Source organism: Heptranchias perlo, chromosome 13, assembly GCF_035084215.1.
Source record: "Heptranchias perlo isolate sHepPer1 chromosome 13, sHepPer1.hap1, whole genome shotgun sequence".
NCBI classification, from domain to species: domain Eukaryota; kingdom Metazoa; phylum Chordata; class Chondrichthyes; order Hexanchiformes; family Hexanchidae; genus Heptranchias; species Heptranchias perlo.
Genome location: NC_090337.1, coordinates 63428825 through 63442051, shown reverse-complemented (window position 1 = coordinate 63442051; position 13227 = coordinate 63428825). Strand labels below are relative to the sequence as shown.

Genomic DNA, 13227 nt, shown 5'->3' with positions numbered 1-13227 from the left:
GTTACTATTGAATCTGTTTCCACCACCCTTTTCAGGTATTGCATTCCAGATCATAATATCTGCTTTGAGTTGCATATCAATAGTGTGTGAATGGAGGGAGCAGGAAACAGCTGAATATTTTATCACCAGCTTCGCTCGAGTTATGCAAAGAAAGTTCAGGATTGCAGGAACATGCTCTGGCCCCATTATCTTTCATTCCATGTTTATCTCTGGAGGAAACAGGAAGCAAACAGTTCACCTTAAAGCTCACTCTTTCTAGTTGAAAAAAAAAGCAAATTGTGCTTGAATCCCCGAGCAAGAGAGGGGCAAACTAGCTGGAAGCACACAGAAGGTCAGTCAGCATCTGTCAACAAAACGGACAAGTTTACTGAGGTAAATGTTAACCCTTCCCGCTCGGGAATGGAGCAGGACGAGTTGATCTCCTATTTTCATGCCGTTGCTTTTGACAGCTAATGAGGCACCCACTTAGGCGGGGCCCTCATGCATATCTGCTAATGAGGGCCCTATGACCTCAACAGGACCCCGGTGGCATTTTAACCGGGTCCTGAGGGCGGAAAACACCACGGCTGGAACAGGTCTGCAGACACAAGAGGCCCTCCAAGGTGAGTGTGAAACTTTCCTTTTTGGAACCAGGAGGAGCTTGTCTCTGCCTCAGCTCATCTGCTACTGAAACTCCTCTTTCAAATCGCTCCTTAAAACCTACCTCTTTGACCAAGCTTTTGATCACCTGTCCTAATATCTCCTTATGTGGTTTGGTGTCAAATTTTGTCTGATAATCGCTCCTGTGAAGCGCCTTGGGACATTTTTACTATGTTAAAGATGCTATATAAATGCAAGTTGTTGTTGTCGTTGTTGAGGCCATGAAAGGTGCTGTATAAATGCAAGTCTTTATGACATTTCGAGTGTGTACCCTTCATCAGGACCCCGAAATGTCGATGACCTGCCTTTGGTATGTAACGAGCAGTTGTGTATGTTCAGCACTTGCTGTTTATTTTGCATTTGCAGCTTTCAGTTCTTATTTCTCAGTTGTGATGCCTCCTCCCTCTCGCCCCCTGTTCTCGCCCCTATTCTGCGGTCGAATAGTCTGTCAGAACTCATTGACTCGGCTTACAATAACAACAAGTGCATTTACATAGCGGCTTTAATGTAGGGAAACGCTGCAAAAGCACTTCATAGAATATCAGGAGGGGTGGCCGAGAGTTTGGTCAAAGAGGTGGCTTTTAAGGAAGGTCCTAAAGGAGGAGAGGGAGGTGGAATGATTTAAGGAGTGAATTCCAGACCGTGGGGCCTAAACAGCTGAAGGCACAGCCTTTCAATGTTGAGGTGAAGGGAACTGGGGGGGCATTAGAGGTCGCAGTCAGAGGGACGGTATGTTCAGGGTGGGATGGGGGGGTGGGGGTTTGTAGGGTTGGAGAGAGTTGCAGAGAAAGCGAGGGGCAAAGTCATGGGTTTAAACATGAGGATGAGCGTCTCAGATGAAGAATGCCCACTTGGGTGATGTACTGGGTGAAGGAGGGGGGAGGGGTTACCACTCTCTGTGGGACAGTATCCCAACACGAGTGGGCACCTTCAGGAGAGGAAGGGAAGATCTTAGTTTAGGTGAAATGTTTGTTTTTCGAAACTGATAAGATCGACTTAAGCAAGTTTGAAATATTTCACATTGCTGAGTGTCCTTAAGATTACAATTAAAGCAACCGTGGTGGGGGATAAATTCCTTCCTCCCAGCTCCCTCAGATACTTATTGCACATCCATCAGCAGCAACCCCCCCACCACCCCCTATCTAGGTCACTTTGACGGCTGCCTGCGAATCATATGGAGATTCAGCGTCCAAATAAATGGCGTGATTGCAGTTAATAGGGAGCTAAACAGCAGGCGATAAATAAAGAAACTTTCCATTTAGCTGTGAAAAGATTTCCTATTAAGCACCTATAGCCACAGGCGAATCTCTCTTCTTCCCAGACCTTTCTCGAGATTGCTCTGACGCTTCGAGGTGCTGCGGAGTGGTATCCAGAACAATTACAAGGCCTCCATTCAAGCATCTGTGGCGATGGTAACTGTTGATAAGGTTGAAGGAGAATAATGGGGAAGGAGGCAAGTGATAATGGGCTGTTGAATGGATGGAATGGAGTATCATTGCTCAGCGCCTCCAGACAGACGGTGCAGGTAATTCAAGGTATTTTCTCTATCTCCCCTCACATAAAAATATTCCATGCTTGCACTTTCAAGGGATGACACTTTTGCTCTTGGTTAATAATAGATTCTGTGATTCAGGCTTTCAAGGGAGAGAGAGAGAGAAAAAAAAAGTGAAAAGAGGAATTTGCTTGACTTTGTGCTACGGGAACTTAAGGACCTTGAACTGGGCTTCAATTAGAGAGGGGAAAAAATATAAAAAATAATCAGATTTGAATGCTGTTCTATTTTATTTGTGTTTAAATCTGACCCGGCCTCACACAGTCCAACAGAACAGGCACAAGCTTATAACGCTTAACACATTCTGTGTGTGAGATTCTCAGTCCCAAACTGATGTGTTACCTTCTCACAAAAACAAGACAAAAAAGATTTGCATTTATATATCCCCTTTCACGACCTTAGGATGTCCCAAAGCGCTTTACAGCCAATGAAGTACTTTTGAAGTGTAGTCACTGTTGTAGGAAACTACACTAATGTAGGAAACGCAGCAGCCAACTTATGTAATTGTATGTAACTTGCACACAGCAAGGTCCCACAAACAGATTGTGATAAATGACGAGATAATCTGTTTTTAGTGATGTTGGTTGAGGGATAAATATTGGCCAGGACACAGGAAGAACTCCCCCGCTCTTCTTCGAACAGTGCCGTGGGATCTTTTACGTCCACCTGAGAGGGCAGAAGGGGTCTCAGTTTAACATCTCATCTGAAAGACGGCACCTCCGACAGTGTAGCACTCCCTCGGTACTGCACTGGGGTATCAGAATGTGCATAAAAGTAACAAGCTGTGTCCATCTACTCTTTCCCTCCTTTATTATTCTCTTTGCCCTTTTTTTGTATTTCTGCTTTTCACTTCACAGCCCGGCCGAGCGCGTATTTTGTGCGTATTTTGTAGCTATGTTGCTGGGGCTCAGTTGCCATTCATCACAGTTGTGAAACTCTACCAATTAAACCAGGGCCTGTGTTTTAGATAGAGGGTATTCACTGCCGCTGTGAATGCTGGGATAGCTTGGCCTCCATCATGTTCTCAAGCTTTCTCCTGCTTGCCAGTGAGTGAATGCAAGAAAAGTGCCAGAAATGAGCTGCAGGGTCCATACATGTGTGAAAACATAACCCTGAGGGGAGAAGGTGGGACAGTGCAATTTCACACGGGAAAACTGATGAACCAACAGTAACAACAACAACTTGCATTTATATAGCACCTTTAACAAAGTAAAGCATCCCAAGGCGCTTCACAGGAGAGAGCCATAGGAACATTGGAACATAGGGACAGGAGTAGGCCATTCAGCCCCTCCTGTCTGTTCCGCCATTCAATTAGATCATGGCTGATCTGTAGCTCAACTCCATCTACCCGCCTTGATCCCATATCCCTTAATACCCTTGCCTAACAAAGATCCATTAATCTCAGTTTTGAAATTTTCAATTGACCCTCCAGCCTCAGCAGCTTTTTGGGGGGGTTCCAGATTTCCACTACCCTTTCTGTGAAGAAGTGCTTCCTGACATCACCCCTGAATGGCCTGGCTCTAATTTTAAGGTTGTTCCCCCTTGTTCTGGACTCCCCCAACCAAGGGAAATAGTTTCTCTCTATCTATCCTATCAACTCCTTTAATCATCTTTAACAACTTGATTGTATCACCCCTTAATTTTCAATATTCAGGGAAATACAAGCCTGGTCTATGCAACCTGTCCTCATAATTGAACCCTTTTAGCCAGGTATCTTTGTGATTGTACTGGGGTACAACAGCTGGCAGGATACATGGAGATGTCCACTGAAGACAAAAGGTGCCCATTTTGATTTGGGTTTGTAAATGTAATGAGTAGCTCCCCCGATGGCCAGGTGGTATGGCGCTGGCTCACATGTAATTCCAGAAGCTGCACTTCAAACAGTAATGAATTGTGCTTTGAGACGCTTCCACGTGAAAGGCGCTACTATTGTTTCTTTTCTTTTATATATTCATTCTCAGGATGTGGGTGTTGATGGCAAGGCCAGCATTTATTGCCCATCCCTAGTTTCCCCTTGGTGCTGGGCCTTCTTCATTAACCACTGCAGTCCACGTGGTGAAGGTGCTCCCACAGTGCCGTTAGGTAGGGAGTTCCAGGATTTTGACCCTGCGACAATAAAGGAACAGCCGATATATTTCCAAGTCGGGATGGTGTGTGACTTGGAGGGGAACGTGCAGGTGGTGTTGTTCCCATGTGCCTGCTGCTCTTGTCCTTCTAGGTGGTAGAGGTCGTGGGTTTGGGAGGCACTGTCGAAGAAGCCTTGACGAGTTGCTGCAGTGCATCCTGTGGAAAGTACACACTGCAGCCACGGTGTGCCGGTGGTGGAGGGAGTGAATGTTTAAGGTGGTAGACAGGGTGTCGATCAACCGGACTGCTTTGTCCTGGATAGTGTCGAGCTGTGCCTTTATTTACATTGACTAGGGAGGAGTCAGTTTCAACTTGTAGCCTGTGTGGAGTTAGCTGTTCTCAGTCCGGACATTCCTAATGATCTCAGGGCTCCCCCTGGGTTACAGAGCAGAGGGACAAAAAAATCAGCTAGCATTACCACCCTGACACAGGGCTGAGGGCAGTGCCGGACTCTACTGTGAGGCCCTCTGTGACAGAATAGCCTCCCGACACTCACCGTCTAGGCTTGCACTTGAGGAACGGACACTAGGGTGGAGTACTGGAGGCTGCCAGTACCTACGAAACTGTAGCCCAGCACGAGCTAGCTCCTTCAGAAGACGAGGGGAAAAACAGAAGGAGAAAGAAAATTCTGTTTAAAAAAAAGACTAGAACAAGAATGACGAGTAAATTGGTGGTGTGTAGGCCAGGATGGTGTAGGGCTCTAAAATCCCACCATCTCTTAATATGTTCCTGTCTCCTTTATTTTCTTTTGTTTCAAAAAGCGGAATTAATCTGACGCTGTTAAACTGCATCTCCTCCTTACTGTTTGAATAAAACCTGCAATGTTGTACATGAGTTGTCTGGGAATTGGTCTCTTGCCAAGGCCAGTGTCAATTCCCCCTCTGTTTATTGCCTTTTGTTCTTTATCCCCTCTCTCCTGAAAGAAAATAATGGAATGTGGGACGAGAACAAGGCATGCAAGACAGCAGACACTGCCTGGTCTGCACTTCTGTTGTCACACACCTGCGTAAGGTCAGAGGTCGGCTGTGCCTCTTGATAAGTCAGTCTGTTAGGGACTTATCCAAACACTGAAGTACAAGTAATGACACCAGGAGTTGCACTGACCCAGGCTTTGTACAGTTCCACAAGCACCCAGCAGCCCTCGTGTCAGCCCATGCAGTAAGTTTTGGTGAGCTGTTTAACCATGTGGGGCATCGCAGCCCATCCTGATCCTCTTCTCACCTGACACCTTCACATGTGGACATTCCAATAGGGGCTACTGGAAAGCAATCAAGATTGGGAACCCCTTCCTCTTCTTCGCCAAGAGGGACTGCGGACCCCAACAGCTGCCTCGGCTGAGATTGGCTAACTGAGCTTGGACCGGGGATTGAGACTGAGACCCCTTGGTGCCTTTACAAAGAAAGACAACTAGGAGCTGCAAATGTTCATCAATGAATTGAAAGCACAGTATGTTGGGAACTGATTTTGTGGGCCTGGGTTTGAGATGGAGCAGGGGTGGGGGGGAGGGGGCAGGGGGGAGAGCGATGTCTGACAGTAATAATAAAAAAACACATTTGCACAGTGTTCTCCCAAAGCTCTCCCAAATTAGAATTTGACCAAATTAGTTTGACATGTTTTTAAAAATCCAAGTTGAATATCGTTTTATTATCAAACATTGTCGTAAGCCCCATCAATTTGGACATTGGTTGATAGCCTCACGGACACATGAGGCTTCAAAAAATAGGCAATCACTTTGGCAACTGATCACTGAACGAGTGTTGTAGCTCTAGATTGAAACAGAGGGCACTATGGTCAGCGATTAACCCTTACACCTCTGGGAGGTCCAGATAAGCTAGTGTCTGGAGAGTGATCAGGATAGTGACACTTGCTCTGCCTGACTCCACGTGAAGGTAAAATAAAAATAAAAACTTCCCTTTGTGTTTGTGGCCCCTCGTTAGACCACAGCAATCGCTGGAAAACCTGAGTGCAGCTTGCCAGGTGCATGCTCCCCGCAACACTGGTCAATGTTACAGAGGGGTCCTTAAACAGGGGCTAGGCCTCTCATTAGCATATGCAAGGAGCCTAACACCTGTTCAAGGTGGCCGTCTGAGAAGCCTGCATATCGTCCGAGGCTAGGTTTGGCAACTCTGGTTGGACGTATTCCTGGAGGTTTCATCACTTTTTCCCCACTTCCAATATTTTTACAACAAATAAACAGAAGTGTTCAAAGAAAGTGAAAAAACACACACAATTTTTTAATGTCCCCATGACTTTTCCCCTGGGTTTCTCGCAGCAGTGTCCAAGAGAATATTCAACCCAAGAAACAGGTGAAACCATACCCAATTTCAAGGCCATTATCCTTGAAAGCGGTCATGTTAAATCACATTCATTCTCTACATTATTGGTATTTGAGGTCCTTTTATTAACCTTACATGGCCAATACATTATTCTCCGTTATATCTAAGGTTTGCCACTCACTCTCTGCTGCTATTTGTATTGTGAAAGTAAAAATGTACACACAAAATATCAGTGCCAGTCCCTTGAATACTGCATGGAGCTGAACACCCATGTCAGGCCGCAAAGAAATACCAATCACAGGTCCTGAAGCTTTGTCACCGGGACAATCTGCTAAAAGTAATGTTCTAAGACTTTTTTGTCTCCCACCCCCATCCTGACTCTCCCCGAACTATAGTTCCTCGGGTATCGGCAGCCCACCAATACCTTGGCCAAATGGCTAGTCTTCATGTGTGAGCCTAGACAGTAGAGGAAGGGTCTCACAGCTGATCCCCATCCCCTTCTCACCAGTGATTTTCCAGCAGGGAGTCAATGGATTGCGATCAAGCTGATTGTTGCACCTCGGGTCCAAGGGGGCAATGGGGCCAAATGTGGCACTGCTCAGCTCAGCTACTCCAACATGGATTGGGAATTGAATCTGGGAGCTTCTGGTCACCTGACTCAAGTGTTGCACTGGCTGCTCCTTTACCACTGAGCCCCCACAGAACGGTTTAATTCACACTTTTATTTCTTTTTTTATTCATTCATAGGATGTGGGCATCGCTGGCGAGGCCAGCATTTATTACCCATCCCTAATTGCCCTTGAGAAGGTGGTGGTGAGCCGCCTTCTTGAATGGCTTGCTAGGCCATTTCAGAGGGCAATTAAGAATCAACCACATTGCTGTGGGTCTGGAGTCACATATAGGCCAGACCGGGTAAGGACATTAGTGAACCAGGTAGGTTTTTACGACAATCTGGTAGTTTCATGGCCACCATTACTGATACTAGTTTTTTTTATTCCAGATTTTATTTAATTAATTGAATTTAAATTCCCCAGCTGCCTTGGTGGGATTTAAGCTCATGACTCTAGATTATTAGTCCAAGTCTCTGGATTACTAGTCCCAGTAACATAACCACTATGCTACCGTACCCTTTATCATTGTCTTCAATCACACAATCATATTAGGCATCACAGCCCTACAAAACTGGCATAAAGTGTATTTGCTTTGTTCAATTCTCCATTAACAAAGTAGGTGAATAGGTGGTACAGTGTCTTAGACAGTGTCTTTCACCTCTGGGACCTGGGTTCAAATTCAGCCCAATCTGATGGGATGAAAGTCTTGTTTGGTGGTTGTAAAGGCCCTGAGTGGAAGGAGCTTGCACAGGCCCACAGCACAAAACTGTCCCTAATTTGACATTAAATTGCCAATCTCACTCAGAGAGGCTACAGGATGGTAGAACAAAATCATACACATGCATTGGAGAGTGAGCAGTGGAGCAACAAGGGGGTGAGCTCTGAGGAAAGACTGAAAAGGCTCAATCTCTACAGTCCAGAAAGAAGGGGGTTACGAGGGACCTGATCGAGGTATATAAAATCTAAAATGGAAGGGCTAATGTACATCCAAAATATAAGCCAAGACTGTAGGTCAGAGAAGATAAATTGAAATAAGTGTAATGTAAATTTAAAACAGATATTAAGAAGAACTTCTTTGTTCAAAGAGTTACATTGAGTCTACAGCACAGTAACAGGCCACTCGGCCTAACTGGTTTATGCTCGCGTCATGCACCACATGAATCTCCTCCCTCCTTACTTCATCTATCCCTATCAGGATATCCTTCTATTCCTTTCTCCTTCATGTGCTAATCTAGCTTCCCGTTAAATACATCTATGCTATTTGCCTCAACTACTCCTTGTGGTAGTGCATTCGACATAAGAATCATAGAAAGTTATGGTACAGAAGGATGCTATTCAGCCCATCCTGTCCGTGCCGGCCGAAAAAGAGCTATCCAGCTTAATCCCACTTTCCAGCACTTGGTCCATAGCCCTGTAGGTTACTGCACTTCAAGTGCACATCCAAGTACTTTTTAAATGAGTTGAGGGTTTCTGCCTCTACCACCCTCTCAGGCAGTGAGTTCCAGACCCCCACCACCTCTGGGTGAAAAAATTTCTCCTCAGCTCCCCTCTAATCCTTTTACCTATGTCCCCTGGATGCTGACCCCTCTGCTAAGGGAAATAGTTCCTCCCTATCCACTCTATCTAAGCCCGTCATAATTTTATACACCTTAATTAAATCTCCCCTCAGCCTCCTTTTTTCCAAAGAAAACAACCCCAGCCTATCCAATCTTTCCTCAGAGCTAAAATTCTCCAGCCCTGGCAACATCCTTGTAAATCTCCTTTGTACGCTCTCGAGTGCAATCACATTCTTACCACTCTTTGGGTGAAGAAGTTTCTCCTGAATTCCCTAATGGATTTATTAGTGACTATCTTATATTGATGACCTCTAGTTTTGGTCTCCCCCACAAGTAGAAACATTTTCTCCACATCTACCCTATCAAACCCTTTCATTATCTTAAAGACCTCTATCAGGTCATCCCTCAGCCTTCTCTTTTCTAGCCTCTTTAGTCTTTCCTGATAAGTATATCCTCTCAGGATGTTTGGAATAATATCCCAGGCAGAAACCCTCGCATAGTTAAAAATATGCAAGATGATGCAAGTGAAGGGTTAGGGTACAACAGGGATGGGCTTTGATGGGAGAGTTAGGGCACTGGAGGGATGGGCTTTGATGGGAGAGTTCGGGTATTGGAGGGATGGACTTTGATGGTAGAGTTAGGGTACTGGAGGGATGGGCTTTGATGGGAGAGTTCGGGTATTGGAGGGATGGACTTTGATGGGAGAGTTCGGGTATTGGAGGGATGGACTTTGATGGGAGAGTTAGGGTACTGGAGGGATGGGCTTTGATGGGAGAGTTAGGGTACTGGAGGGATGGGCTTTGATGGGAGAGTTCGGGTATTGGAGGGATGGACTTTGATGGGAGAGTTAGGGTACTGGAGGGATGGGCTTTGATGGGAGAGTTAGGGTACTGGAGGGATGGACTTTGATGGGAGAGTTAGGGTATTGGAGGGATGGGCTTTGATGGGAGAGTTAGGGTATTGGAGGGATGGGCTTTGATGGGAGAATTCGGGTATTGGAGGGATGGGCTTTGATGGGAGAGTTCGGGTATTGGAGGGATGGACTTTGATGGGAGAGTTAGGGTATTGGAGGGATGGGCTTTGATGGTAGAGTTCGGGTATTGGAGGGATGGACTTTGATGGGAGAGTTAGAGTATTAGAGGGATGGGCTTTGATGGGAGAGTTAGGGTACTGGAGGGATGGACTTTGATGGGAGAGTTAGGGTACTGGAGGGATGGACTTTGATGGGAGAGTTCGGGTATTGGAGGGATGGGCTTTGATGGGAGAGTTAGGGTACTGGAGGGATGGGCTTTGATGGGAGAGTTAGGGTACTGGAGGGCTGGGTTTTCGTAAGAAAGTTAGGATAACAGAGGGCTGGGCTTCAATGGAAGAGTTAGGGTAACAGAGGGATGAGTTTTAGAAGATTACATGGCGGTTTGACTTTCTTTATGTTTATAGATGGTTAATTTCACACTGGTGCAATACATTAAGGCACATTGTAGGAGCAAAGTAGAGGAAGCTTTGCATCTAACTGTGCTGTACCTGACCTCGGAGTACTTGATGCTGACACTCAATGCCTGATATGGGAAAAGCACTGACATCCCTCGTTTCGATGTGCACAAAATTCACAAAAAGAATTGAAATAAAAGAAGAAAATACTCGATAGCATCTGACCATTACAGCCCCGTCATCCCAACGCAAAGCATCGCATGAATCCTCTGACAGAGTCCGCCCGTTGATATTGCGGCACGGATCGCTATTAATTGAATATCCACAATCAGTATGTGCAACGTTACGTCAAGCAGGTCATTCGTTTAACATTACCCGCCCGTGTGGTGAGGTACTAATGAATTGTCAGCCTGCGTTCTCGAGAATAATTCAGTATTTACCGAGTTAATAGGATTCCAGATAGAAATCATGTGTTTGAACAAACGCTATGCATGCATCTGCTTGTAGGAGCTGTATTTCATACATAAAAATGTTCTCTGGGTGATAGATAGGATTCTTATCTATGGATAGTAGCAGACAAATGCAGTCGGATGTGCTACATGCAATTGTTTGCTGAGACAGATATTACGAGGCTCGCGGAGATGAACACCCGATTGAATCTATCTGTCAGTGGACATGGGTTTCTGGGTATAAAACACAAATGTCAGAGGGTGATTTATATTGCAAATGGTGAAACCTTTACTGCTCCACAATCTCTTGCAGATTTATCATGCAGTCCTCCCTCTCCAATCTTCTCCCCTTATCCTTTCCCCTGCCCTGTGCCTTCCCCAGGGGCCAGCTCCCCCCTCCGAAAACACTCAGCCGCATGGGTGGGAGCCTTGGTGCTGAGTGTCGGCTTCCCATTCTACGGCGGAGGGCAGGCGGAACTGAGCCTGATCCTCCCTTCACCCCGCATCTGAAATTGTGTCTCTCCGAGGAGGAGACATTAAACCGAGACTCCGTCTGCCCTCCCAGGTGGACGTAAAAGATCCCACCGCCTCTGTTTGGAAGAAGAAGAACATTTACCTGAGGAAGGAGGAAGCCTCCGAAAGCTTGTGAATTTAAAATAAAATTGCTGGACTATAACTTGGTGTTGTAAAATTGTTTACAATGGAAGAAGAGCAGGAGAGTTCTCCCTGGTGTCCTGGCCAATATTTATCCCTCAAACCATCATCACTACAATAAAACAGCTGATCTGGTCATTAGCACATTGCTGTTTGTGGGAGCTTACTGTGCTTTTCCGACATTACGACAGTGACTAAGTTACCAAAGTACTTCATTTGGCCATAAAGTGCTTTGGGACCTCCTGAGGACATACAAGATGCTCTATAAATGCAAGCATTGCAGCAGGGACCTGAAGCAGGTATTTGGCCTCTTATTTGCATATGCAAATGAGCTAATGCCTGTCTCAGGCGTGGGTACAGGACGCTGCTTGTTTGTCCTTTCCCAATATAGCGGGCGGCGCATTTCCGGTTGGAAGTGTGCGCATGCTTCCTGCCCGCCATTTTGGAGCCTTAGGAGTTTGCGTAGCACCAAAAAAACGGGCACTGCTTGGTCCAATTTAACTCCTCAGGGGTTTGCAGGTAGGTTGTGTTGGTTTGACGGACTCCCATTCCAAACCCAACCTGGTGAGCTTGTCCTTCCCTCCCCGGGGCTGGGAATTCTATGTCAAGGGTCATCTCAACTCTCCTACCGATGTAGTGCGTGGTTACGGGGGGGGGGGGTCGAAGGGCATAGAAGTTACAACGCGGAGACAGGCCATTCGGCCCAACTGGTCCGCATCAGCGTTCATCCTCCACTCAAGCAAAAAGTCCTAATCATGTTTACTGGCCCTGTTCCTATATCCCTTCAATCCCTTTCCCTCATCCACCTATCCAATCTAATCTTAAATGTTGATATAGTTTTTGCTTCAATCACTGACCCTGGAAGTGACAGAACAATCGAGAACATTAGGGCAGCTAATCCAAAACCTTGCCTGGGACAGGGCACGTATCTTGCCACAATCTATCCTATTGTGCCCAGCCTATCTCCACCATGTGGCATCAGGATACCCTTCATCAAGCCCTTTTTTTATAAAACACTTTCCTTTACTAAGAGTGAAATGCCATTCATTCGCCTGCATTGACACTGTCCTCATCGAGGAGTGCTCCCCGGTGCCTTGGCCAATATTTATCACTCAAGCAACACCTAAAACAGATTATCTGATCATCATCATATTGTAGTTTGTGGCTGTGAGCAATTGGCTGCTGCGTTTCCTGCATTGCAACAGTGAGGCCACTTCAAAAGTGCTTCATTGGTGGTAAAGGCTTTGGGACATCCTGAGGTTGTGAAAGGCGCTATATAAATGCAATCCTTCTTTCTGTGCACAATGACTTCTCCAAGTTTCTATTTGAAGGCCGGTGGGGGGGGGTGAATCTTGCTGAACTTTGAGCTGATGCCTTTTCAGAATCTAAGCTACAAAGTGAGAGAACTCTGCTGCTCTGACTGGGTGGGGGGGGGGCAGGGGGGTGAGGAGGGGTGGAGAACCCAAGCAACAGATTCACCTTGCTCCCAGTGTAACAGCACTGCCGTGCGGACAGAGAGCGATCCCTCCAGCCGGTGACATTGTGGCTGCTCGCTTCGAACCACGTTCTCCCCGAGCTCGGTCGGAGGTTGCTGTGTTATTGCTAGTGTCACAGGTACCCAGCACTGCTGTTAACTGGCGTCATTCCCAACCCATTCAGCTGCACCATGAACTCTAACCCAGCTGTGCATATGAACACAAAAGAGCTGGAAACTATTCTTTGCGAATAAAAGGCTTCAAATAGAGTTTCTAGCTGTGTTATTCAACCGCAGGATCCAGTGCAGAGGACAGTGTCTCTGAGAGCTCGCTCACTACATGCTTAAAGAATGCTGGTATTTCTCTTCAATTTGTGATAGCTGCTATAATGTACATTCAAACAGAGTATACACATATATATATATATATATATACACATGCATATACATGTATATACACA

The 13227-nt window shown here is 46.1% G+C and overlaps 1 protein-coding gene across 3 annotated transcripts in view; it reads left to right on the top strand.

Annotated features, from left to right (window-relative positions):
• Positions 1-264: 264 nt before the first annotated feature.
• The window catches only part of LOC137331194 (uncharacterized), a 47689-nt gene continuing 34726 nt past the window's right edge, over positions 265-13227 (top strand). The window contains exons 1-3 of one of the 3 annotated variants that reach the window (XR_010965388.1): positions 271-372; positions 1961-2164; positions 5571-5802. Coding sequence is in view for 2 of the 3 variants with exons in the window: in XM_067994806.1 (XP_067850907.1) it covers positions 2115-2164 (50 nt within the window). In the remaining variant the exon portion in view is untranslated. Of the gene's footprint in view, positions 373-1960; positions 2165-5570; positions 5803-13227 lie in introns of those variants that run through there. The other 2 variants (XM_067994806.1, XM_067994805.1) reach the window with 2 other exon arrangements.